Raw genomic sequence first — 27,805 nt, forward strand, 5'->3', positions numbered from 1 at the left:
TGGCACCAGCTTGGAAGGAGGTGTACAAGGCACCATCCAACCGTCTTAGGGAGTCCACTATGAACTGTGTAGGGTTTACTGTTAGGATATTTCCGTTCCACCTTAAAAGGGAGCAGGATGTTTGTGTCACAGCCTGCGTATTTCCTGTTCACAGGATGTTTATGTTTGCTATTGCTTTCGTTTCTCTCTCTGTCTGAGACATTGACGCAGGCAGTCATGTCTTTCTTTGTTCTGATCAACGCTGAATAAAGCTTGTAAATAATGCTCTCCTGAGTGCAACTTTTGGCTGTGCATTATCTGCTGATAGAGTGTGCATGAGCTCTAGAAGAAACTCATGTCACTGATTGCTGATACTGTGTGACTACGGGAGATCGATGGATCATCCGGCAAACGGCTTGGGGCCATGATGGACTTTATCTCCCTGGCAGTATCCCAACATTTACTCCTTAGCTTTTTCTTCTCCCAAAGATATCCCTCAAGGCAGCAGAGGCTTAGGACCAGAGTTTTCCTTCTCCTAGATGGGCTACCTTCTCAGGTTGACGATCCCCATCTGCCCCTCACTTCCTTCTACAGCAAGTGAAGAATCTGCCTTCTTGACCATTGGACCCAGGCTTGGCCTCATCCACTCAATCTGCTACAGCTTGTCTTTGCATGCAGAGGAAGTCCCTAACTCACTGAGGGTTTGAGACCCATGCTTTAAACGTATCTTGCATACGCATTCGCAGTCTCCTCTCCGTCCTCCATGCAAACAAGCAAGCTCAAGGGCATGTTCTAGCCAGCAAAAACAATCAAGGTGGGTGCTACGCAGTCTGGGTGGGGATGAGCGTGGCTGATGTGTAGCTTGGGGAGGGGCTCAAGGGCCAGATGCAGGCGCCAGTGGCCCTCAGCTCCCTCATCCCTGTGCTTAAGGCACAAATCCAGGCTACGCGTACAAAAGAGGCGGCTCCTCAGCTCGCAGAAGATGAGCCTGAGCTTCGACATGGATAATTCTGGATGGGATCCAAAGCAATTAAGTTTATTAATGGCTCAGGTTGTCTAGCTGCTTTTGATGGGCCTAGAGTGCACCCTTCACTCAAGAAAGGCATACTGGGGTGGGAGAGACTCCCCGCTTGCCCGCTGCCTTCAAGGCCCCCTTAGTTGTGAAATGTCAGAGTGTGCCTTTTATATGATATTTGAATTGACTTAAGCCGAGGTGGTAGTTCCACAATGGCGTGAAGGAGCTTGCTGTTCCCACGGTAACGAAGAGTTTCTCCTGTCCCTGGGCGATCTGGTAGCTAAGATACCTGCAACCACTAGGCTCTCCCCTCCTTTTCAGCCCTTCCACCCTAGGTTGGCTGAAGTGTTTGCGCAAGAGGGGAGGCCATTGCTTTCTAAAGGGAACGGGCCTGGGTGAAGCGCGAGGCAGCACCTGTGCTGTTGACACAGCCCTTGGATGCTTCAATAAGGAAATAACTTATTTGCATGCCACCGAGAGTCCAAACAAACAGTACAAAGCTCTCCCTCCGTCCAGGACCAATCCCAGGCAGGGTCACCCATTTCCATGGGGAACGAAAAGAGGGACCGCAAACTGCTGGCCACAGCTCCTTTGCTCTCCCAACACCTGAGTTCCAACAAACAGAGGAGGCCAAGGACAGGCTGGTAAGCAGAAAGACCGTCTCAGAGTTCCCTTTCGATTACATTTCAATTTCAGTTCAAGCAAAGGGGGTTGTTGGAGATGGGCATGGGCATAGCCAGGATTTATTTTAGGCTTTATGTTGAGAGAGGGGGCAAAACCGAGTTAACTGCGATGCAATTGGTCAGTTGGTTAAGTATTTTTATTTATTTACTTGGTTTAGAAAGGCAGATGAATCCCCCCTGGCTACATCCATAGTTGGGGAAAAGGATAAGAATCTGAACGTTGTGATACAAAGGCGACATTTCTGTGCCATCCAGGAGTAGCAAAACTTTCCTTGCATTGCACCTCTGAAAGTGTGTTCAAGGACCATCGGAGGAGAAAACAGAGCACCAAGTGCTGTTTGATTGGCTATCCAAACAATCGGGTGGAACTTTTGCAACGCTGTTAAGCTTTTAAAAAAGAAATTGGGCTGCCTTTTAGCTGGATCGAACAAATGTCAGGATTTTTAAGGACTGGGTAAATCAGGGGTCAGCAAACTTTTTCAGCAGGGGGCCGGTCCACTGTCCCTCAGACCTGGGGGGGGGGGCAGACTATATTTTGAAAAAAGAAACGAATTCCTATGCCCCACAAATAACGGAGAGATGCATTTTAAATAAAAGCGCACATTCTACTCATGTAAAAACACCAGGCAGGCCCCACAAATAACCGAGAGATGCATTTTAAATAAAAGGACACATTCTACTCATGTAAAAACATGCTGATTCCCGGACCGTGCACGGGCCAGATCTAGAAGGCGATTAGGCCGGATGCAGCCTCCGGGCCTTAATTTACCATGGGGTAAATTAATTGAGGATAAGGCTATCTGCGGCTGCTAGGCCTGATGGCTATGCTCTGCCTCCACCCTGAGAGGCAGTAATAATGCTCCTGACAGGCGGGGAGGGTGCAATCGTGTTTGGGTCGTGCTAGAGGGGTTCCCATAAGCATCCGGATGGCCCCTGTGAGAACAGGGGGCTAGAGCGGAGGGGCCCCTCTTAGGTTCTCAACCGTTAGTAGGGCTGCAATGTTGAAGCATTGGTTGGTTAGATTAATCAAGTTAAAAGCATTTACTTGACTGAAAATATGCCCCTGATTAATCGAGGGGGCCTCATCTTACGTTCTTAGATTGCAAGTGAACAGGGGTGCCAACTTGAATAAAATATCACACCCACCCACACCGCTTAATCAATTACAAGTCACGGCACACAGAGACCATTTGAACAGCAATGCCCATCAACTTGGAGGGGCCCTCCTTAAATATTTTATTGGGGAGGGTCGAAGGGACTTTGGCCCCTAGGAGTTGGCTCCTATGCAAGTGAAGTGGGCAGCAGATTTTAAATCTATCTATCTATCTATTAGAATTTATAAAATCAGCAGCTGACAAGCACCGCCTTAAAAGACACTTTCTGTTTCCTTTCTCTGTTTGTTGCACTGGCATGTTCTAGAATATTCTATCAGGGTATCTCTTATGCCAGCCACGAGTCTCACATTCTGCTAGCGTAGCAGAGTTTCTACCATATCCTATAGCCCAGGGGTGGGAAAGCTCTCTCCCACCCCCCCACCCCTAGTACTTGTGGGCAGCCTTCTAGTGGGGGGCACATGCCAATAGTGGTAATTACTAGATAGAGAGAAACTGGGTAGCACAATTAATGTGGCCCAAACAAATAATTGCTCTGTAAAAGCCATATGACCAATCTATTCATTTTAAGCACCTTTGGGGGGGGGGACCCCAATGATTTATATTTGTGCCTGTTTCACATAATCCTAGTTTATAGCTGCTTTGAGTCATTTTTTAATTTTTGCTTGCGCTTTGTATCTAGGATGCGTTTGGTTAGAAATTCACAGTCACTGCAATAAATACCGGTGCCATTCACGGAACAATGGCAACGGTGGCACCTGATCAGCACAGATATTCTTCAAAGCAGCACCCACCAGCTACACCAGCTTTGGGAATATTGTGGCTGCTTTGGAACGCTGGAAAAAGATAACGGGTGTCTCTGTCGTGAGAAGGAAACAAATTACTGTACGCTTATCGGTGGATGTCACCTGCTGGCAGGAACGAGATAGGCAGATCAAAAAAAAGAAAAGAAAAGAAAAAAGGAGAAGTTCATTGGGCTCTGAGCTGGCAGGCAAGGTTGGCAGCTATCAGGAAAGTAAGAAAGTTTCAATGTTTTGGGACACATGAGGCAGGTCCAATGTTGCTGGGTGTCCCTGGTTTCCAGGCACCACTCACCTGTGGCTCCTAGAAGCTATTGGCATGTGGCAGCAGCCACACCTCGGGAACGGCTTTGACTGGCCCGCTAACCCAGGTGAGAGTAGCTGATGGGTCTCAAACCCTCCGTGAGTTTCGGACTTCCCCTGCATGTGGAGACAGGCTCTGGCCGATTGAGCAGACAAGACCAATAGTGGGTCCAGTGGTCGAGAAGGCAGTTTCTGCACATGCTGCAGCATAGCTGCCAACTTTTCCCTTTTCTTGTGAGGAATTCTATTCAAAATAAAGGAATTTCCCTTTAAAAAGGGGAAAACGTTGACAGCTATGTGCTGCAGAGGGAAATGAGAGGCAGACAGGGCTCATCAACCTGGGAAGAAGGTAACCCACCTAGGAGAAGGAAAAGTCTGATCGTAAACCTCTGCTGCCTTGTGGGACATCTTCAGAAGAAGAAAAGGCTAAGGAGTAAACCCAACACAAACTTGGAGTGGAGTCCCTAAGACATGGGTAGGCAAACTAAGGCCCGGGGGCCGGATCTGGCCCAATCACCTTCTAAATCCGGCCTGCAGACGGTCCAGGAATCAGTGTGTTTTTACATGAGTAGAATGTGTCTTTTTATTTAAAATGCCTCTCTGGGTTATTTGCGGGGCCTGCCTGGTGTTTTTACATGAGAAGAATGTGTCCTTTTATTTAAAATGCATCTCTGGGTTATTTGTGGGGCATAGGAATTCGTTCATTTCCCCCCCTTCAAAATAGAGTCTGGCCCCCCACAAGGTCTGAGGGACAGTGGACCGGCCCCCTGCTGAAAAAGTTTGCTGATCCCTGCCCTAAGATGTTTGGATGGCACCTTGTGCGCCTCCTTCCGGCAACTACTGCAGCCAAGCTGGTGAAAAACGTATTGCTTTGCTTTCCTTTGGACCACATCAGTGAGGCCAAGAAGGGGGTGGATCTTGTCATCTGAGCAGCCCAGGACCTGCATACACATTTCCTCCCAGGCTTGCACCCCGGGGTAGTCACTTCAGTGCTGCTAATGCAGCGGTTTGACTTCACCCCCGGAGGCGCAATCTATTCTCTCTTGAGGCAGACGGATGCCAACAATTTTGGTGCACAGACTCTGCACCCACCCACCACAGTAGATGAGAGATTCAGAACAGCTTTTGCAGAACTGGTTTCCTTTGGGAGAGAGTATAGGTGCCTTCTGGTTTGTTTGTTAGAACCGGCTCATTTTCAGGTTGAGAAGGAATCTCTGCAGGCTTCAGGGATTCCAGGAAGCTCCATACATACTTGCTGCTTCTGCCCAGCCTCTGTGGAAAACTAAGACAGGGGGCAGTGGGTGTGGAGGATTCCCTGGTCCTGAATGGGGTAACTGTGCCCCTGAAGGACCAGGTGCGCAGCCTGGGAGTCATTTGGGACTCACAGCTGTCCATGGAGGCACAGGTTAAATCCGTGTCCAGGGCAGCTGTTTATCAGCTCCATCTGGTACGCAGGCTGAGACCCTACCTGCCCACGGACTGTCTTGCCAGAGTGGTGCATGCTCTGGTTATCTCCCGCTTGGACTACTGCAATGCGCTCTATGTGGGGCGACCTTTGAATTTGACCCGGAAACTACAACTAATCCAAAATGAGGCAGCTAGACTGGTGACTGGGAGTGGCCGCCGGGACCATATAACACCGGTCCTGAGAGATCTGCATTGGCTCCCAGTATGTTTCCGAGCACAATTCAAAGTGTTGGTGCTGACCTTTAAAGCCCTAAATGGCCTCGGTCCAGTATACCTGAAGAAGCATCTCCACCCCCATCATTCAGCTCGGACAATGAGGTCCAGCTCTGAGGGCCTTCTAGCGGTTCCCTCATTGCGAGAAGCCAAGTTACAGGGAACCAGGCAGAGGGCCTTCTTTTTTTTCTAATATTTTTTTATTACATTTTCTATGAAAACTTCCATCTTTCCATTTTCCGCATCACATATTTTAGTTTTTTGAACCTCCCTCCACTCCTCTGGCAGTCATCCAAAATAATTCTCCTATTTACACATTTCTTAATAATAATATCACCTTTAAATAAAAAATTTTATATCCTTATTTACATTTTTGCGATAGTCCTCAACTATATTCTCCTCACATATAGTTCTCAAATACTCTCTAAATTTTCCGCAGTCCTCCAAAAACTTATGATCTCTTTGAAGTCTTATTTTCCCCGTTAGTTTGTCCAATTCTGCATAGTCGATTAGTTTACTTCTCCATTCATCCAGAGTTGGTACTTGTTCTTGTTTCCACCTTTGAGCTATCAGCGTCCTCGCGGCAGTTGTTGCATACTGGAAGAGTTTGAAATCCCTCCTATTTATTTCCTTTCTGGTTATCCCTAGTAGGAAGGTCTCTGGTTTCTTTACAAAGCTGTATTTCAGCATTTTCCTTACCTTATCGTATATTTTTCCCCAGAACCCCTTCACTTTCTCACATTCCCACCACATATGCATAAACGTGCCCTCTTTCTCTCTACATCTCCAGCATTTGTTGGCAGAGGGCCTTCTCGGTAGTGGCGCCCGCCCTGTGGAACGCCCTCCCACCAGATGTCAAGGAAATAAGCAACTATCCTATTTTTAAAAGACATCTGAAAGCAGCCCTGTTTAGGGAAGTTTTTAATATTTAATGCTGTATTGTTTTTACAACTTGATTGGGAGCAGCCCAGAGTGGCTAGGGAAACTCAGTCAGATGGGCAGGGTATAAATAATAAATTCATTATTATTTATGATTATTAAGGGCAGAATCCTGCACTGCGGATATGCCAACTGAGGGGCTATAGGAGGAATGTGGGACCCAGAATTGGCTGGGGACGCTGGAAATTGTAGTCTAAAACATTAGGAAGTGTCCAGGTTGATGAAGGCTAGCCTGTAGAATATGGTGGAAGAGTTGTTAATAATCATAATCATAATCATTTATTACTTACTCTGGGTGGCTTCCATCAAAATATTAAAAACACGATAAAATATCAGACATTAAAAACTTCCCTAAACAGGGCTGCCTTCTGATGTTTTCTAAAAGTCAGACAGTTGTTTATTTCTTTGACATCTGATGGGAGGGCATTCCATAGGGCGGGCGCCACTACCGCCAGAAGGCCCTTGGCACTGTACCTCAGTGTTCAGGCTAAATGATGGGGGTGAAGATGCTCCTTCAGGTATTCTGGGCCGAGGCCATCAATGTTGTTTTAGAAGATTTACACCCCACTTTTCAGCTAGAATCCTCAAAGAAGCTAGCAAGATTTATAAAGCACAACAGAGATGCCCCAAGAACCACATATTCTCTTACGTACGAACTAAAACAACCAGCCCCGCAGAAGCAGCAGTGCCACAACAATTCCACAGCCCCACAATCTTTCCAAAAATACATATGCATATTTGCATAAGCAGCATTAATCTGCCTGATTTCTTTGAGTCCTAGGATCTGTGAAACAATTGGGAGTACTTTGTTTTGGAAACTGGATATTTTTAGACCTTCCTTTTAATCTCTGTCTTCCCACACACTTGGTTCCCCTCCAGTTATCCGAGTGCACACACTCCTGGCCTTGAAAGGACGATGACTAACTGCACATCACTGCCTCCCCTTTTCTTTTCTGTGGATCCCGGTAGAAAAATAAAGAAGGTAAACATAAATACTGGGGATTGCATCCGACGTTAGACCCACTGAATATAATAGACACAATCAACTTAGGTTAATTAATTTCATCGGGTCTGCAGGGCTTTCATACCACTTTAAACAGTTTGGGAACTGTAGTTTATTAGGGGTGTTGAGAATTGTTAGAAGCTTCCTGTTCCCCTTTCAGAGATCCAATTGTCAGAGCTGCCTGGGAAGAAGGATTGATTGGTTAAACCACTTCTGGGAGGGGAACAGGAGTCTCCTCTGAGCACCCTTAAACTACAACTCCCAGAATTCTTTGCAGGAAGCCACAACTGTTTAAAGCGGTATCATAGTTGTGAATGTGGACCATGAGTCCCCTTGATACAGTTTCGGCTCAATGGCCCCCTTCCCCTTCTTTTCCTGTAACATATAGATTTGATGAAGCAGCTTCTGTTGTGACAGGAAATGGACACGGACAATTTAGCCGCAAGCCTCCAGCTCACCACCGAGCAAAAGAACAAGGAAGCACCGCCTGAGGTATGAGCAAAACCCACACATTCGCTTGTCAAACCCTCGTTTCATCAATGCCCCATGTGGACTGACTGTTATTAATCACCACCTGCTTTTCAGAGGGCAAAGTGCCTGTTTCAAAACATCCTCAGGAGAAACTTGCGGAAGTGGTGTCTCTCATTTTGCAGATAAAGGAGCTGGAGTTTACACACAGAGACCTAGAGCAGGAATTGGGTCCCGAGCAAACAACTGCATTGGATAAAATAGCACCCACTAACTTGGGCAAAATGACCCCTTATACTTGAAACCTTACATAAGCACTAGCCAGATTAGCAAGGAAATTCATCCAGGTACGGAGACTCAATGTGTCTAAATGGGAAGGAGAAGCAGGCTAGGAGTGGAGTGCAGTGGTCTTGTTCATGGTCTGTATTTTTTAAGCTCAGTGGCAAAGAACCTGTCTTGGAGAGCTTCTGCCAGTCAGAGTTTACCATACTGGGTTGGTTGAACCAACGGTTTGACAGCGCAAGGCAGATTCATATGATATGAGCTGGTTGCACACAGACACACAACCCTCCAAGTGTACAAGGAACAAGGGGGTTGCCTGTGGGCTGCAAAGGAGAGCTATACGCATGGGACGCTTTCTCCAGGTGCCAACTCTGACATCATTCCCAGCCAGGTAGGGGGCTTGCTGTTTGGTTTTATGAAGCGTTATCAAGCCATGTTGGAGTGGATTGTTTTACAGGGAAGGAAAATATACAGTAAATGCGAAAGCATATGTGGTTTTGTATTTCATGTACGGTATATCAGCTGTACATTGTGTATCGCCTTGAGATTACGGTATTTACGGAAGGCGATGAATTAATCACCATTAATTGTTATTATCGCCAATAATGCCACATGTAAAAGTTTGGTTAACCAAGCTGGAAGTGTGAATGGGTCCAGGCCGGCAAGCAAATTCTCTTGGCAGCCATTGTTAGTCCAAATGCACTCCAGAAGCAGGCCTGAGAAAGGAGAGGCAGCTGGATAGGACAGGCCATCCAAATACAGTGGTACCTCGGGTTACATACGCTTCAGGTTACATATGCTTAAGGTTACAGACTCCGCTAACCCAGAAATAGTACCTTGGGTTAAGAACTTTGCTTCAGGATGAGAACAGAAATTGTGCTCCGGTGGCGCGGCGGCAGCAGGAGGCCCCATTAGCTAAAGTGGTGCTTCAGGTTAAGAACAGTTTCAGGTTTAGAACAGGCGTCCGGAACGAATTAAGTACTTAACCTGAGGTACCACTGTAATAAAATTGCTCTTGACAAATAGGTGATGAGGTTGAATGATAGAATTAAAATAACCATATGTACACAATGAAGTGGAGAGGACAAACCAAAGCGGCGGCTTTTTATAAAACCTGACACCAGTTCACCACAGCGCTGCTCCTGGGAATGACATGTTGACTCAAATAATGTTTGCCACACAGGTTTCCTCCTACCTAATGGAGCTATTGCTAAGTAGCCATATTTTCTTCCGGTTGCCTAATTATTATAATTATCACAGCGTTATAATTGTTCTGATTATGATCATTATAAGCGCGTTTCAGGGTTCAGGATGTCCTACGATTCTTGTCTTGTGTTCTCTGATGTGCAGGACTTTGTTGGTTGTTGTGTATGCGCTACAGATGTTCAGCTGAGCTGTCAGGCTCACCGCAGGAAACAATTGTGTAGCGGAGGTAGCTTTTACTTAGCATACACAAGCACACACACAATATACGCACACTATTTACAGTCGCTACAAGAAGTTCCACTCTTTGAGCCTGGAGAGGATGCCAGTTTATGAAATCAATGCTGAGACAGAGTCGGCATAGCAAGTGCAAAATGCAGAGGCTAAAAAAGTCCTGCAACTGCCAAGAGTTCTTCGAGTCCAAGAAGCCTTGCAAGTCGTCCATTTTCTCTCAGACAAGCTCTTCTCAAAGCCCTACACATTTTCACAGGTTATTTCCAAGAGTTTCCAGTCTCCCAACAGATTATCCTGTACTCCACAACAATGAATGCTGTAATTTGAGTCCTTATCTACCCAGTGCTATGTGCTATTTTGTCCAGCGACTCAGATAAGACAGTCACAAGATGCCTGCAGCTGTACTGTGGAAGGGGGGAAACACCATTTCTGCAGGATGGTGGAGAATTAACAATTTTTTCACTTTCCTTAACAGTCATGAGCATGTACAGTCATACCTCGGGTTGCAAACGCTGCAGGTTGTGTGTTTTCGGGTTGTGGAAACGCCAAACCTGGAAGTACTGGAACGGGTTCTTCTGGGTTTTGGCGTTCGCGTACGCAGAAACACTAAATCACATTTTGCACATGCACAGAAGCGCCAAATCGCATCATGCGCATGCACAGACGCAGCGCTGCGGGTTGCAAATGTGCCTCCTGCACGGATCATGTTCGCAACCCAAGGTTCCACTTAATATGCCTTGTACAGGCCGCTTCTTCTTCTTCTTCTCCTTCTCCTTCTTCTTCTTCTTCTTCTTCTTCTTCTTCTTCTTCTTCTTCTTCTGCGATCAGTCGTAGCCGAGTAAGATTGTCTTCCATAAACACGGTTTTAACAATGAGTCTGTAAGTGACTGTGGAGGCCAATTCTGGATCCACACGTCCTTGCACAGTGGGGACATTGGTTTCCGGGCGGGAGTTGATAATCCAGTCAGGGGAAAAGGGAGGCGGACTATGTTTAGGGCACCTTTTCTAGCCCCTCCCCTTTTCGGGGTGAGCAGAGTGGATCCTAAAAAGGGCTTCTCAGTCATGGATACAGCTGCCAAGCTGCTCAACTGCCTCATTTCTTGAGTCAGAACGACTGAATCTGTATCCACCGCCCATGTGCAGGTTCATGACTAGGGTCTTCCAGATTTCACGATCCTGCCCCTGTTACCATTTGTCGACCGACATGGGCCTTTTGGGGTTTGGGTTGGATTTTTGGAAGATGCCTGTGCGTGAATTTGTTTTATGTGTGTAGATCAGTGCCGCTGACCAACGCACAGTCTTCGCAGTAAGGCTTTGTTCCGATGGCGTGAAGTAGTCACAACAAACCGATAGATTCCTATCTGCTGCAGCCTTCATCCGCCTTCACAGCCGTTGTAACATACTGCTTGTTATCATCCGCCCGTTCTGCCGTTGAGGACTTCTTGGGTCATTCTTTGTCTAGCTCCTTCCCTTTGACCTTACCGCCTTGGGTGACCCTGCTGGGAGTACGAGATTCCCGATGGCTTCGCTCACAAGGGACATAGGAACATGCAAGCCCACTCACCATGACAAAGTGATGATCCAGGGAGTGGGGGTATTCACCATGTCACACCTTATGCTGGGAGTTGTGTTGTCCTGGCATAAGATAGGGTTGTCATATGTCTGGACATAGCTGGGATTCACCCATCGAAAATGGCATCTGGGTGAAATTTTCAAAAATCAGTTAAAATGTCCAGGGAAAACCCAGGCAATATGGCAGCTCATATCGGAAGTGTCCGGATTTTCACTTCTTGAAATATGGCAGTCCTGGCATAAGATACTTAAGTTGTGCATCTACAGTGGTACAATTATATGAGATCAAAAATGGTGTGACCAGATGACTTAACATCCTGCTCATCATTCCAGGATCGTGACTATCCCTGTAACACAACAGCCATCTTGACGAGACCATAGGATCAGGGTGCAAAGGTGCAATTGCACTCCTATTACAGTTGCACCTTGGATATCGAATGCCCTGGAATTCAGACATTTTGGCTCCCAAACACCGCAGACCCGGAAGTGATTGTTCTGGTTTGCAAATGTTATTTTGGAACCCGAACCTGCGACAGGGCTTTTGCAGCTTCTGATTGGCTGCAGGAGCTTCGTGCAGGCAACTAGAAGCCGCGATTTGGTTTTTGAATGTTTTGGAAGTTGAATGGACTTCTGGAACTGATTCCGTTCGACTTCCAAGGCACAACTGTACATTGAAATTCTCAGTGGAATCAGTAAATGAGTTTAGGTTTAGAGCAGAGAGTTGAATAGAGACAAAGGTACACCATGATCAATAGCTCACACCCAGTACTGATTCAGGACTTTGAGCTAACAATCATTTCTTGTTCAGTGTTACTAATTCCCAGCTACCCCTCTCCCAAATTGTTTTCCCTTGTCAGCTACCTCCCATATTCCTCAGCCTTGTAGCAGACCCCCCCCCCAATTGTGGGAACTGTAGTTTCCCCCAAGAGCTACAATTCCCAGCACCCAAAACAAATTATGGTGTTTCCTGCTTGGCAGGGGGTTGGACTCGATGGCCCTTGTGGTCTATTCCAACTCTATGATTCTATGATTCTATGATTCAAATTACAGCTTCCAAAAAAATCATGGGAACTGTTGTTTCCCCCAAGAGCTACAGTTCCCAGTACCCGAAACAAATTACAGCTCCCAAGATTCTTGGAGAAGTCAGGTGCTTTAAATGTGTGGGGGATGTGCTTTAAATGTATGGCATGGATCTGCCATTGGTTAATTGGAAAAGTAACAGTATTATTTGTTGGCTTTGAGAAGTCATGTTTCCCCTCCTCATCCTGGCTTCTTATTTTGCCTTTAGTTGAGCCCTGGACCTCATTCTGAAGGCACCTCAAAATACGATGAAGATTTTTTCTCTGGGCTAAGCCCGGAAGAGAAGGAATGTCTAGAGAACTTGCTGCAGACAATTGACTCCTTGGATGAGGACCTTTTAGATGATGATGATGATGAAGAAGAAGAAGAAGAAGAAGAAGAAGAAGAAGAAGAAGAAGAAGAAGAAGAAGAAGGGAGTCATCAGGAACTGGCAGAACCACTAGGTGAGATGAAATCAAACCCGTTAAAAAAGATTTGTGGACGTCTTCTAGAAATGTAGAACTACAACTCCCATCAACCCTAGCAAACATAGCCAATGGCAAGGAATTATGGGAGCTGTAGTTCAGCAACATCTGGAGGACCAAAGCCCCCCAGCCCTGATCTACAGCATGTAGGCCAGCTGGCTGGTGTAGCGAGGTCCATTCTCACGTGGCTTCCTGTGATTTGGCTGGTGATTTTCATTTAACACATTAAAATCAACATTTTCTTACTTCTCTGCCCCCACATCCCATGCTCACTGATGCCGACAGTCCTTCCTGTTGCTTGACTGTGTGAGGGGGTATATTTCTGCTCCTCTACTGCCTCCTAGGCCCCCAGTAGCACACTGCCTTCCAGTCAAACTAGTGGGAATGACGTTTTTGGCATTCCATGCCTAATCTTTAATCCTTAGCACTTAGAATGGCAACTGCCAACTCCAGCCCACATACACAGTAGATGGCTGCATCTCTGTCGCACACACATGGCCCCAAACATGGATCTTTCCCCATTAAATCAGCTTTCCCCAGCCTGGTGTCCTCCACATGTTTTGAACTACAACTCCCATCATCCCCAGCAAGTCAAGTGGCAATGGGCAGTGATGATGGGAATTGTAGTCCCAAACCTTTGGAAGGTACCAGTTTTGGGAATCCTGCTTTAGATCTGAAATCCAGTCATCATCGCCCCTCTGCTTTCTGCCTTCATGCTTGATGTGCTTACTGCGGGAACCATTGGTGTAGCATTCGCATAGCTGCAGCAAATGCATTTGCCACAACCATTGCGTTGGGGTGGACCATATCTGGCTGGGCTGGAAGGGAGAGAGTTCTTAAGGAAACCTCCAACCTCTTTCCTTAGAATCATAGGATTGTGGAGTTGGAAGGAATCCACAAGGTTGATCTAGCAGTGCAGGAATCTCAGCTGAAGCAGTTGTGACTTTCTGCAGTCGGCTTTCCTCACTCATGTTGGTTGTGTGTGCAGGTGCTGAGGACCAATGCAAAGACGGTGTTGACTCCAGGATGCAGCAAAGTACGCCTGTGGAGGCAGCCTCAGCCAGGCCCGGTTCTCCTCACCCTGCCCTTTCCAAGATTAAAATGGCCAAGTCCCTTTCGGAGGAATCAGCTGACATCACTCTGAGGAGGAGCAGGCCCAACCCTTCTTCTCCCAAAGCCAGAGGGCCTCATAGATTGGCAGAATCTCACCCTGCTTACTTCAGGAAGTTTGACACAATAATGAGGTCAGGGGTCAACGTCCAAGAGCTTCGCTCTCGCTTCCTCCACCACCTTGATAGCTCCACTGCTGTCAGAGGGCCAACAGAGGATGCTGCGGGAACAGATAAGCAGCCATTGCCATTGCCTGGAGGCCAGAGGTCCCCTAGGGATGAAGCACTGCAGAAGCTGGGCCTCTTCCAGAGAATTTCTAGTGTTCCAAATATGAAACGTCCTCTGGGGCCCACGGTGGGCCAGCATGCCCAGGATTCACAGGCCAAAAGTCTGAACCACATGGGAATGGCAGGCTCCATCAACACCATGGAAAAGCCTGTGAAATATTGCACACACCCCAATCTCTGAGAAGTGAGAGACTCCAGGCGTTCCAGCCCTGACCCAGGTTTTGGTTTCCTTGGAATGAAAGCCAGTGGAGACTGGTGTCTTTAGGATGTGTGGTTTTATTTGCACATGTATATACAACCTAAGCTTAGGATGGAGGGACTCACAGCATTAACAGTCCAACAGATCTTGCTTCCCCCTTAGGTTTCCAGAGAAGACCCAAAGTGACCAGTTTGGGCCCCACGCACAGAGCAAGACCTGTCTCTGTCTCTCCAGCTTCCAGCCTCAGGTAAAACTCACCCACCAGAACCAACTCCCCTGGCTTACCGCTCCCCTTCGACATGGCATGCAGCCAGGTGAGGTGGGAAATGGCCCACCCATTTGTATCTATGGCAGTCTCTTAGGACATGTAAATGACGGTGCTTCAGGGCCAGATTAGGACCTTTAGAGGCCCTGGACACTTAAAAGGTTTTGGTGCCCGCTTACATATCTAATTCAAAACATAAACAATGATAAAACCGTAAAATTAACTTTTATGTTTTGAAATGAAATGAAGCCTACAGTAATATGGAAAGCAATGTTTATTTTTGTATACTTCCACTTTATTTATATTTGAAAAAAAATCTCCTGTGTTTTCTAATGCAAAGTGTTTGATCAGATCTTCATTCAATAATCATTAATCCCTATTTTTAGAGTTTGGATTTGATTTGATATCCCGCCTTTCACTCCCCTTCAGGAGTCTCAAAGCGGCTAACATTCTCCTTTCCCTTCCTCCCCCACAACAAACACTCTGTGAGGTGAGTGGGGCTGAGAGACTTCACAGAAGTGTGACTGGCCCAAGGTCACCCAGCAGCTGCATGTGGAGGAGCGGAGACGCGAACCCGGTTCCCCAGATTACGAGACTACCGCTCTTAACCACTACACCACGCTGGCTCTCTCTCTCTTTTACTATGTTGTTATTATTTTTTTATTGTATATGTATTTTCCCCCCCAATTATTTTGGAGGCTTTTTTTTGTGTGGAACCTGGTTCAGCGACACCATTTGGTCCATGGTAAATCCAGCAATGGGAATTTCCCATGGTGCCCCTCTTCCCTTGATGCCCTAAACACACGTGTATTTTGCTTAATGGTTAATCTAGCCTTGCAGGTGCTTAACAGTCCAGCCAAGGCCATTATGTTCTCTGACCAGTTCAGCGGCCTCTTCTACTTGATTCTAAACCTCCCCAGTGACAGGATCGCTGGTTCAGAAGAGACCATCCCCAAGACTGACCCCCTACAAACCTACAGCAATAACAATGGCTACTGTTCAAGTACAGGTACTTTCTTAGGTGTGGTTGGGCCAAAAGGGGAGTTGCAGAAAGAAAACAGACCTGCAGAGTCCCTTAAGGCTCTTTGCAAACCCCATCCATTAGCTGAGAAAACAAAAGGCGTGGGCTCCTCTAGTGTCGAAGAGAAACTTCCAAGTTGCTTCTGCATACCCTGAACTGCCTCCTTCTGCAAGATAGCCTGTAATTAGTGCAGAGGGGGAACTCAGTAAGCAAGACACAATGTATGCTAACACATTTGATATTTTTAGACTTTCTCATCCTTAAGGAGCTACTCCCTGATAGTCGGTTGAGGTGGGCAGTGTGAAAGTGTTGGATTTCATTGCTAGACTTCACGATGCCTGACATGTTTAGTGTTGATTTTTGTTCTGTTTTCATTTTGCATGTGTTCTTACCCATCTACCGTTGGTTAGCCTTCCAGTCCAGAGAGTTGTGTGCAACTTGGTTTCCTTCTTCTTCTTGTGGAATAATAAAATCTGCAATCGATTTAGCTTCTGATTTGTTCTTATGTGGAGATTGTATTTAACACAAGGGATTCTCTATCATTAATGGTACATGTGGGTGGCAGAAATCAGAAGTAAGGGAAAATGACCTTAGTCCAGTTGTTTTATTTATAATTAAACACACAGGAGAAAGAGATTAGCCTTGCTAATATGAAGATATTCAGGTTTTTCTTTACTTCTGCTTTTTGTCTTATGAGGACCCACATATTGTAATTAGTGCTAGAGATAAAGGTAAAGGGACCCCTGACCATTAGGTCCAGTTGTGGCCGACTCTGGGGTTGCGGCGCTCATCTTGCTTTATTGGCCGAGGGAGCCGGCATACAGCTTCCGGGTCATGTGGCCAGCATGACTAAGCCGCTTCTGGTGAACCAGAGCAGCGCACGGAAACGATGTTTACCTTCCCACAGGAGTGGTACCTATTTATCTACTTGCACTTTGACGTGCTTTCGAACTGCTAGGTTGGCAGGAGCTGGGACCGAGCAACGGGAGCACACCCCGTTGCAGGGATTCAAACTAACGACCTTCTGATTGGCAAATCCTAGGCTCTGTGGTTAACCCACAGCGCCACCCGCATCCCTTAGTGCTAGAGATACATCCATGTAATTTATAATTTTTACATGTTCAAAAGGAATTATGGAATTGTAGAGTTGGAAGAGACCTTGAGGGTCACACAGTCCAGCCCCCTGCAATACAGGAATCTCAGCTAAAGTATCCATGACAGATAGCCATCCAACCTCTGCTTAAAAACCTCCAAGAAAGAAGAGTACATCTTTCAGGGATATCCGTTCCACTGTCAAACACCTCTTGCCACCAGAAGGTTTTTCCTGATGTTTGGTTGGAATCTGCTTTTTTTGTAATTTGAATCCCTTGGTTTTGGTCCTACCTTCCAGAGCAGGAAGCAGCTTGCTCCATCGTCCACGTGACAAACCTTTAGATAATTGAAGACGGAGAGCACAATATTTATATATTCAATACATTCTTACTCCAAGCAATCTTTGGTGCAATTTGATTACCTTTTTGCACCTAGCAAGTCTAATCCAATTAACTTCCCAATTTGTTTGTTTCATTTATTTTTAATTTTTATTTATTTAAAATATTTTTATTAAAGTTTCGTTGGTTTACAAAGGTATGCGCAATGTCTCATTTTTCAAGTTGCATTTTCCATAGGTCAGTTTCATTTGCCCTTCATTCAAAAAGCTCAGGGGTGGAATAAATTGTCCTCCCCTCCGTTTTACCCTCACAACAACTCTGTGAGATGAGATAAGCTGAATGATGTGCACGTTCACTTACTGCAGCCTTTGTCTACATGAAACCTTCGCCATTTCATCTTAATAGTGTAATCCTGTGCATGTTTACTCAAAGGTAATTCCCACCGTGTTTAGGACTCCAGCCTGAGAGTACAAACAGCAGACACTTTCTTCTCCTCCACACTTTTATTTAATGTGCAGCAGCAAAAGAACTCTGGTGAACTCAAACGTTCACTTCAGTGGTCTAATTTTTGCATATACAGTCGTACCTTGGTTTGCAACCATTTTGGATTACAAACCACGTCAAACCCGGAAGTGTGTGTCCCTTTTTTTGGATTACAACCCTTGGGGGGGAGGGCGTGTTATGTACTGAAGTTCTCTCCCTGGGCCAGCAGGGGGATACTGTAGATAGTTTTCACTCAGGTCCAAATATGCAAATAAGGGATTGAAAGTGACGTTCAGTGATTGGATAGTTACAGAAAGTGGTTACTGTTGCGTTGTAGTGGAGCTCTATATAAGCAGGCTGGCTGAACCCTTCAGTTCTGTTCTGTTCTGGCCTGTGAATAAACAAGAGCTGTTTGAAGAATCGCTGTGTCGTCTGATATGTTCACCCACAACTTAACAGGGGGGGAGGCCCCATTGGCGAAAGCACGCTTTGGGTTACAACCTGTTTTGGTTTACAACCGGACCTCTGGTACAGATTATGGTTGTAAACCAAGGTACCACTGTAACTTAAAACCATAGATCAAAATAAACTATAGGTACTTACTGACTTTACTGTAGACTTGCTACTCCTTACCCTGTATAAGGTGAGTGAACGTTGACATTACATAAGAATATTGGCATATACCTATCATAGTTATGTAACTTAAAGTGGCAGAACACTGAGTGTGCAATGCTATAAAAAAAACCAATCTCTAGACTCTAGATGCACCATGGGCTCCTTTGGAAAGAAGGGTGAGATAGAAATTTAATAAAATAAATTTTGCAACCCTTTGGACCACCAAATAAAAGAGAGTCCATAAAAAGGGAGCCCAGTGTATGAGTCAATGAGTCTACTTTGAGTAAATTTAATATATAAATAAATAAATAAATAGTCCAGTAGCAGACCAACTTAAGAGACCAACTAAGTTTGTTCTTGGTATAAGTTTTCGTGTGCATGCACACTTCTTCAGAAAGTAGATTTGAGTCGATTTATTTGGCGACAACCCTTAAACTACACAACACCCTTTTGTTTTATACCAGCCTGGCAAAAATACAGTTAGCATTATAACATTTTGAAATGTTCTGTTACAGGCTCATGTTTGTGTTTTATGGTTTCCTGTGTATATTAAATGTTTTTTTCTATTAACATCTGAATTCTACTCTGGTATGAATAAAGGTAAAGGTAAATGGGACCCCTGACCATTAGGTCCAGTCGCAGACGACTCTGGGGTTGCGGTGCACGTCTTGCTTTATTGGCCGAAGGAGCTGGCGTACAGCTTCCAGGTCATGTGGCCAGCATAACTAAGCCGCTTCTGGCAAACCAGAGCAGTGCACGGAAACACCGTTTACCTTCCCGCCGGAGCGATACCTATTTATCTGCTTGCACTTTGTGCTTTTGAACTGCTAGGTTGGCAGGAGCTGGGACCGAGCAACGGGAGCTCACCCTGTTGCAGAGATTCGAACCTCCGACCTTCTGATCGGCAAGCCCTAGGTTAAATTCCACTGCATTGTTGCATCTAACATGTTGCTTAGGCTGTACAACTGATGTGCCTTCAAAGCTGGAAATTATCCCATGCAAACAAAAAGGGCAAACAGAACAAAATGTCTCATGTCACCTTAAAGGCCAGATCGTTTATAGTGATGTAAGCTTTTGTGGACTAGAGTCCACGTTATCAAATGCATGATGTCCTAAATTGCTCACATATATTCATATTAGTAGAGGAATTGTAAATAGTGAAGTCAGGGAAATTACTTTTTTGCAGCAAAAGCAACAAAGATCCTTGTGGCAGCTTAGGTAAAGGTAAAGGGACCCCTGACCATTAGGTCCAGTCGTGGCCGACTCTGGGGTTGCAGCGCTCATCTCGCTTTATTGGCCGAGGGAGCCGGCGTACAGCTTCCGGGTCACGTGCCCAGCATGACTAAGGCGCTTCTGGTGGACCTGAGCAGCGCACAGAAACACCGTTTACCTTCCCGCCGGAGCGGTACCTATTTATCGACTTGCATTTTTACATGCTTTCGAACTGCTTAAAGGCTAACAAATATATTATGGCAAGCTTCTGTAGGCTAGAGTTAGGAATTCATTAGCTGAATGAATTTTTATATCCTGGGCTATAAGTTCATATAGACATGGTTGCTGGGTGGGTGGGTGGGTGTGTACGAAAAAAGGAAGTTCAGAGGGACAAACTGAGAGAGATTATTAGCTCATGCCTGTGCCTTGTGAATCATCACTGTTAAGTACGTTATTATCACTGTGCGTTGGTTTTGCGCATTTCATTTCCCTCCTGCTTCACCTTTAACAATCCCTCTCTTTCGCAAGCCACGCACCTCTTAATTTTACAGTGCAGTTCGCCAGCCAAGTAATGGGCACAACAAATAGGCATACCCCAGATGAAGTGCGCTTAAAAACGCACATCTTCATAAAAGTAATATTAAAAAATGTATTATATTAGGGAAAGTTGCTTTGCAAAAATGTGTTTATTAAGCAACAGTGGCGTAGCGTGGGGGGTGCCAGGGGTGCCGGCCGCACCGGGCGCAACATCTGGGGGGGCGCTTGCCGCCTCCGGAGTCGCCGAAGAGCCTCGGGCGCAGGCTATAGCAGAGCCCCATGTCTCGAGAAGGAGGAAGCCCCGGCCATGGGCGCTGCCCCCAGGTGGTGCAGCAGGAGCTAGGCGGTGAAGGGGAGCCAAGGGGAGCCCGGGGGAGCGGAGGCGCCGCGGGGACACGGCTCGGGAGCTGCCGCTGAGGAGCCAGAGCATCGTCCCCGGGAGGAGAGGAGGAGCGGTGGCGGCGGCGGCGGCTGCTACTGCAAAGCAGGGAGAGAAGGAGGCGGCGGCGGCGGCGGGGAGCCGGGCAGGGAAGTTGCTGCTGGGGATGAAGAGGCGGCGGCGGCGGGAGACGGACTTCTCTCCCTCTCTGGTGCTGCTGGCGTGAGGCGCTCGCCAGCCCACCGGCCCCTCCTGAGCGGGATATGGGTGGGCGGACGGGGTGGGTGGGGGAGAGGCGCCGGGCCCGCCTCGTGCCCTGACAGGAGCCGCCGCTGCGCCCACGGGCGCCCTTGACGCGGCGCCCCTCATGCCGCCTCGAGAGGCGTTGGGGGGCAGCGAGACTCCGCCGGGCCCCGCCCCTCACTCCGCGCTCGGCTTCAGGGCTGTCTTGCGAGGGGGCGGCGGGAAAAGGCTCTGAGGAGAACCTCGCTGGCTGTCCCGCCGCGTCGCTTTTCCTCACGTCGTTTTTCCATTCCCTTGAGGGGACGGGGAGGTGAAGGGAGCCCGCACGTGGCGAGTCGTCGGTGGAGGTAGAGAAACCACGCACATTAGATATTCATAATAATAATAATAATAATAATAATGCTTTGAAATTTAAGACTCCCCCCCCCCAAGGAAAAGGCACTTTCTTGCCCTGCCCGTGGACCAGGTGGTCGTGGCGGGCGAGGCCTTCAGCAGCGGGGCCCTTATTTGTGCTGCCAGCCTGACCTTCACCCTCTTACATATAGAGAGGAAAGGAGGTGCAAAGGCTTACGGGGCAGAAGTAAGCCCCGCTGAGTTCATCAGGGGTGCCAACGTGAATACAGTATGATATTGGGGGGGGGGAGGCAAGTAAACCCCGCCCTGCATAGTTGATCACATTGGCAATGCCCATCAACTGGGGGACTGGCCCCCTCAAATGTTTTATTGGGGGGCCTGAAGCAGCGGCGTAGCGTGGGGGTGCAGGGGGGGCCGGGCGCAACATCTTGGGGGGGCGCGCTCGCACTCAAGTGCTAAAATCCACGGGTTAGGGGGCGCAAATTACTTGCCTTGCCCCGGGTGCTGACAACCCACGCTACGCCACTGTTAAGCAAGATTGCATAAGGTAAATGTGTGCATTAGGAAATATTTGCACTAAGATGGTGGTGAGTTCTCCTAAGGACTACGCAGAGAGAGAGATATATGCAGAAATGTGGAGAGCTGAAAACTGGAAAAATGTGAAACAGATAATCCGAAGTTGACAGTTTTGCCCACCCCTAAGTGGCTGACCTTACTAGGTCTTGAAATAGTATTACCTTAGTAGATATAGATACAATAACTGATATCTCGGCTTCTTGCAGGTGTCAAGTCACTGCATTTTTGTCTCTCTTCTGTAGCCTATTGCTGCTGGTGAGTTGCTGTGCTCAGTAGTAAAAGAAACATGCTTTGCACACAGATTATCTCAAAATTCAATCCCTGATATATTGAGTCAAAAATGGGAAGGACATCTGGCTGTATCTCTGGAAAGCCACTGACAGAGAGAGAGTAGATTTTTGTGTGAAAGGGCTGTGATGTCTGTTCTGGTACTGTACCTCTAAGTGTTAACTGAATCTAATTTCTCCCCCACCACTAGATAAAATTGAGTCTGGTACCCTCTAACAATCTCATGCATGTGGAAACCGCTGGATGAATAAAACTGACTCTTGAATTGAAATAAAAATTATCCAGTCCAAAAATACGGTTCAAAAAGCTTTACTCACAGAACTTAACTTTAAACAATTTTAAACAAATAAAATTACATTCACTTAGTTGCTTATTCCTTACACAACTCCCCACACGAGGCATAAAAACTTAGGTTACAAATAACTTGCATTCTGAGCTAAAATCAGAGCTCCAGCTCTTATCTGTTGTAGTCTCTTTCAGCCTCAGGCTGTTTTGCTGGAGATAGAGAAAGTCACATCCATTCTCTTCAGCAGCTTAGAACAAAGAGACACAGCACCCAACATGGATGCCTATGAGTTAGCATATACATAGACCTGAAATAAAATCCTTTTCATGGGACTGCAAGCTGATGACCCTGTGACTAAGCCACAGAGATACATCCCCACTAATGATTAACCAGGTAGGCTCTTCTCTTACTTCATGGAAATTTCCAACCATACTCCACAATATACCATACAGACGCATTATATATCTCCAGTTTCAATGTGCATTAAACAGTCATACTTAACACCCTCATCTAGACAGAGGCTAGTTACTCAGGTTTGAACATGTAAAGTCACAGAACAGCCATCACCAACTTGGTGCCCTCCAGATGTTTTAGACTACAACTCCCATGAGGGCTGATGAGAGTTGTAGTTCAAAACATCTGGAGGGTGCAGGGAAGGAGGTTTGTTGACATACATGATATCTCCGACACTTCACATGTTCACAGGGAGCAAGAGGCAAGATTGTAGGTGTGAAGTGTCATCTACCTGCCAGACAGAATAATTTCCTGGTTGTCGGTGGTATGAGAGATGCTCTGTATGTGAGATAGGAACAAGGACACACACAAGTGAACCTTTTAGACAGGTAAACTGGAATCATAAATGGAAATGCTACTGAGCTATTTTTATCTCTTCCTGTATGATTACTCAGATCATGTTTTTGCCATACTTGAAATAAATAGGTTCCAATTTCTCTGAGCCAGAAGCTGCAGCTGAAGTTGGGGGAGAGCATTAAGGGCTTAATTTGTTCTGATACTCAGCCTCACAATCTGTTTTCCATGCCAGAGCTGGACCCTATCACATCATGGCCTCGGAAGAGTTGGAAGTGATCCTGAGCAGATGTGAAGTGCACTTTTCTTGCCACTGACTAAATTAGAGAGTTGCCACACAGCAGAGATTAGGGGGCAGAAGGCATCCAAATCAGAGAGGTGCTGCTTGAAGTCAGACATAAAACCCATTTTTCATTTTTCTAGAAATTAGGCCCTGGATAGCTACCATGCAAAGTGTGAGGAGCTTCTGAGATAAATGAGCAGATGTAGCCTTCCTAGACCATCAAGATCTTCTCCCTGCTCTGATTCCATTCAGCAGCCCTGTGGAACATTCCAGAAAACAAGGCTGGTATCTACACATCACATCTTTGTGCAGCTGCTAGGGACCCACCACTAGTAGGGCCCACTGCTGTAATACCCCACCAGGGGCTGGTTGCTGCTGAATTTCCCAGAATGCCCCTGGCTCCAGGGCATACTAGGGCATTGTGGTGGATTGAAGCTTAACACTCACTGCACTAGATGCTATTGCCAGGAAAGCCTGTCAGGCTAGTAGCAAGTTCCCTAACCACAATCTGTGTACGAACAAACCTCAAGAATTGTAGGCCTGGCCCTTGGGAGAGCGGGAGAGCTGAGTAGTTTTTAATAATTTAGGGAGGCTTTCAGGAATCACATCCTTTTAAAAATAATATTTGTTTCATCGATTTTCAAAAGTAGGTAACAATCAGAGTAGAATAATGTGCTGAACAATGTTCACCCCTCATTCCTCAACCCTCCTTCACCCAGAATGCATGTAGGACCAGAACATTAACCGAATGTGTGTTCTCCAGCCAAATCCTTCAGTCTGTCTCCTCGAATGTTGTGTGGCCAACTCGCCAAGTAGTAATTATTTGACAGGCTTCCTTGCCTGAAAATTCCACCTAGAACCCTTTCTAGGGTAATTTAAAAATAATAAAATAAGACAAGCTGTGAATTCCCTTGTGCTGAATCACACTGAGTGGGATGTAAAATCTGTATTGACTAAGTAGCGCTTTCCGCCAGTTTCGTTTTAGAAGATGCCTTTAACCCACAGCTCCCAAAGCTTTGTCATCATCAAAAGTCTCCTGTAATCTAAAACGAAATAATCTGAACTTCCCCAAGACAAAACAAAGGTGACTCAGATGGCGGGGTTAAAAGTTCTCTCAAGTCAAGAGCTAAAGGTGTAAATATAAAAGAGAAAGAGGATGATATGTGCTAATGCCCCAACGTTGCCTGGTGCCCATTGGGACAGGTGGAGAAGAAGACATGGAGGTCAACCATGAGGGGAACCAAAGCCAGTGACAGACAGAGCCAACTAAGTCTACGCTTGTTCATGTCCTCTTTCCTACAAGACTACCTGATGTCCAGTTCCCATCAGCCCCCACTATGGTCAGGGATGATGGGAGTCCATCAGAATCTGGAGGACATCATGTTGGTTGCCTCTGGGGTAAGGCAAACAGCAGGGGATAGCTGTTGCCCTCAGACTCTTCTGTGGGCTTTTGCGATTCATCTGACTGACCTCTTCTTGAAACAGGATGATGGACTAGATTGATCTTTGGCCTGATCCAGCAGGGCTTTCTTTTTGTCCTACTGAGGCGAAAGGAAAGGAGAAAAACCTGAGTCTGGATAGGGAGACAAACCACCCCTTTTGTAAACTGCCACCCATGGGAATATGGCTGTGTTCTACCAGTTCATGGATGGTAGAAATAAAAGCTTTTTCTCCGAAACTATTCCTTGAATGTCTGTTGACTCCCATTTTCCCTTTCCCAGGCGCAATATTTTTCCCACCCGAGGGCAAAGCCTCATAAGGCTACAGCTGCTGGGAGCGATAAATGTACGATGAATAAATAAATGTGGGAAGTTCTTTTTTTTAAATATAATTTTTATTAACAGGCCAATCAAATCACATTATTTCCAAATCACGTTAGTTCCAAATTATACAGCCAGATTTTTAAATTTTGTTGGGGGTACCCATACTTCAAGCTCCGAACGGGGGTCCAAGCATCACTTTTAGACAGGCGCGTCTTTCCACATTTGACCTTAGCTGTTCATATCCCACAGTTTTGTTCCTGCTGCTGTTTTTCTGGTGGGAGGGAGGAGCAAACATTGCCAGTTGACACGCTGGAAAGATCTTGGCAGTTAGGAGTTGCCTCAGGCAAGCAGACTACCATTTTGAGGGTCTTGAAATATTCATGCTTCACAATTATCCTGGCTGTCCTATTAGCAGCCGGCCTAACTGGAGAAGACAGCGAGAGATGAGTCATGTTCTAAGAAGAACTTAGCATTCCCTGGCAGCTCAAAATTAATTTAGGTGGAGGCTTCAGTGTCACACACCCTGCAACATTTCACAGCTGGAAATAAGGACATAGTTAATGCCTCTTTTCTCAGTCCCAAGGCGGACCACCTGCCCCAAGACAAGCTCCCCGCAGCACTTCATCAATTACAAATTACTGCAGGCTCTTCTCTGATTTAACGCCACGTGAGAGTGTTTGTTCCTTGGATTAATGGTATTATTTTGATTAAAGAACATCTGAATAGCTCAACAACGTTATCAACTGCCCCAAATATATGAGCCATTTCAGTGTGTACATTGGCAGGCTGCACAGTGCCTTATTGTTCATATGTGTCCAGGGATGCAGGTGGCGCTGTGATCTAAACCACTTGTGCTTGCTGATCAGAAGGTCGGTGGTTCGAATCCTTGCGACAGTGCGAGTGCCCGTTGCTATGTCCCAGCTCCTGCCAACCCAGCAGTTTGAAAGCACGCCAGTAGGTAAACAGATAAACAGGTACCACTGCAGTGGAAAGGTAAAGGGGCGTTTCTGTGTGCTGTGGTTTCCGTCACGGTGTCCTGTTGCGCCAGAAGCGGTTTAGTTCTGCTGGCCACATGACCCGGAAAGCTGTCTGTGGACAAACGCCAGCTCCCTCGGCTTGAAAGCGGAGATGAGCGCCGCATCCCATAGTCACCTTTGGGGTCATTTACCTTTTACCATATGTGTCCACTCACTGACACCCATGCACATTACAGTCGTTCAGTTCAACCTACACCCACATATGGACTCAACCATGGGTTCAGTAATAACACAAAGCTTGTAATATACCTTGAGCAGAAGATTTCTAAGAAGATTTGACATATTGGCCAATAATTATGAGGGGAAGAATGGAGATTGGTTGGGAAGTCGCTCAGTGAATTGATTCCATGAGTCCCCTGTCTGTCCAGTGGAATTAGTAAAGTTATTCCTGAGTCATTCTAGTCAGCCAAAGCTTTAATGAACACTCTGAAATGACAGTCTGCCTTGTCCTCTATAAGAACACATCTTGCTCCCTATATGTTTATTCTTAACAGATCATTATTCATGCTTGTTATGTTCAAAGTACAGGTCCTCCCGTCCTGGGTTATAATTAAATCCAGTTCCTCATTTGAGTGATCATAAATCAGTTTTGCTATTACCAGTAATTTGTAACTTTTCCATTTCCGTAAACTATCGTTTTGTTATCTTTTATTATAGGAAACAACTCACCATTCATCATAAGTGTGATGGTGTGACTTGGGTGGTGTTTTTTCCCCTTGAAGTTATCTATACAGTTTGAATGCTTCCAGAGGGAAGTTTATTGCGAAATTAGTGTTGCTCATGTCCACAAACCTTTTGCAGAATTCACACGATGTTATGTGTCATCAAAATACCAACCTGTGCTTTAAAAATAAAGAAATTAATAAAAATTCTCCTTGCTGCAAAAAATCCAATAAGTAAAAATAGGACATTTTTGGGGTGTGGGCGGTTTGTAATGTGAGGCAACGTTTCAAATTATCTCGCCACACCCAACTTCTGTTTGCTCATCACCTGAAAACAACCTTTGTTTTCACTGGCCCCCAGCAGTAAAGGAAAGAAACCCACTTCCACTGATTGACACATGCCCAGTTCACAGGAGATATTATTTAAGATATCTGCACAGGAAAACTGGAGGACTATCTGGGCAACCACAATTGCATCAGTGCCTAAAATTGATTTTTTAAAATAAATAAAAATGTGTGTTTTAAATACACTTTATCACATTTGCACTCTTGCACAAGACTTCAGTATCACATTAAAAAACAACAACCAAAACCCACACATATTGGAATAGCTATTGCGTCCCCCACAAAAAAGCACAAGCTTCCATTTTGCCTCTTGTGAAAGAGCAACTGGCTGGATAAGGCTGGTAATGTTTGCTGCAATTTTATTTTTTTAGAAAAACAAAGGTTTGTGTATACAGAGATACAGAAATACCTGTACATATGCCCAGAATGGAAAATGGTAGCAGAGACAGGGAAGGAGTGATTGGCGAAACTGAAAAACACAACTCGTATACACTCCATCAAGCTTTGCCCATTGGTATGGATGGCGGGTGACTAAAAAGCAATAAATATCCATGACTGAAAGAAACCAAAAGTGTGTGGAAACTGATTGACCAAGCACTTACATGGAAAGATCAGATCTGAATGACCTGCTTTGTGATATAAGATCCCCATCAGGAAACACTGTCTGTTAAAAGTCTTAACTCGGTTCAGGGGCTTTGATTTTTGGTTACCGAAGTGCTGTGATAACACACTAAACAGGACATCTCGTTTGAACGTGAAAGGTGGCTGGTGGTGGACTGATTGAGAAGTCAAAATTAGGGGCCTGC

General features: G+C 46.0%; 1 protein-coding gene across 18 annotated transcripts; it reads left to right on the forward strand.

The window, feature by feature from the left end:
* The first annotated feature begins 826 nt into the window (after positions 1-826).
* On the forward strand, positions 827-26,880 carry LOC308580995 (uncharacterized protein). Of its 18 annotated transcripts, none has more exons than XM_081183406.1 (5): positions 1,690-1,896; positions 7,391-7,493; positions 7,903-8,006; positions 12,562-12,796; positions 13,806-15,057. In XM_081183406.1, the coding sequence occupies exons 3-5, from the start codon at positions 7,935-7,937 to the stop codon at positions 14,393-14,395; spliced, it is 897 nt and encodes a 298-aa protein (XP_081039532.1). In that variant the 5' UTR covers positions 1,690-1,896; positions 7,391-7,493; positions 7,903-7,934; the 3' UTR covers positions 14,396-15,057. The 18 variants fall into 18 exon arrangements, 15 of the variants coding, with proteins under 15 accessions (XP_081039526.1, XP_081039520.1, XP_081039529.1 ...); XM_081183401.1 differs by lacking the exon at positions 1,690-1,896 and adding an exon at positions 2,670-3,960; XM_081183404.1 differs by lacking the exon at positions 1,690-1,896 and adding an exon at positions 2,670-3,804.
* The last annotated feature ends 925 nt before the right edge of the window (positions 26,881-27,805 follow it).

Source organism: Podarcis bocagei (assembly GCF_964188305.1).
Source record: "Podarcis bocagei genome assembly, chromosome: 2".
NCBI classification, from domain to species: Eukaryota; Metazoa; Chordata; class Lepidosauria; order Squamata; family Lacertidae; genus Podarcis; species Podarcis bocagei.

Bases quoted from the DNA above. Each gene is read 5' to 3' on its own strand.
- LOC308580995 (XM_081183394.1), top strand. From the start codon at position 1,541: ATGGGGAACGAAAAGAGGGACCGCAAACTGCTGGCCACAGCTCCTTTG. The intron at 1,639-7,390 runs GTAAGCAGAAAG...GTTCCCCTCCAG, and splicing joins AGGAGGCCAAGGACAGGCTG to TTATCCGAGTGCACACACTC. The intron at 12,797-13,805 runs GTGAGATGAAAT...TTGTGTGTGCAG, and splicing joins GGAACTGGCAGAACCACTAG to GTGCTGAGGACCAATGCAAA.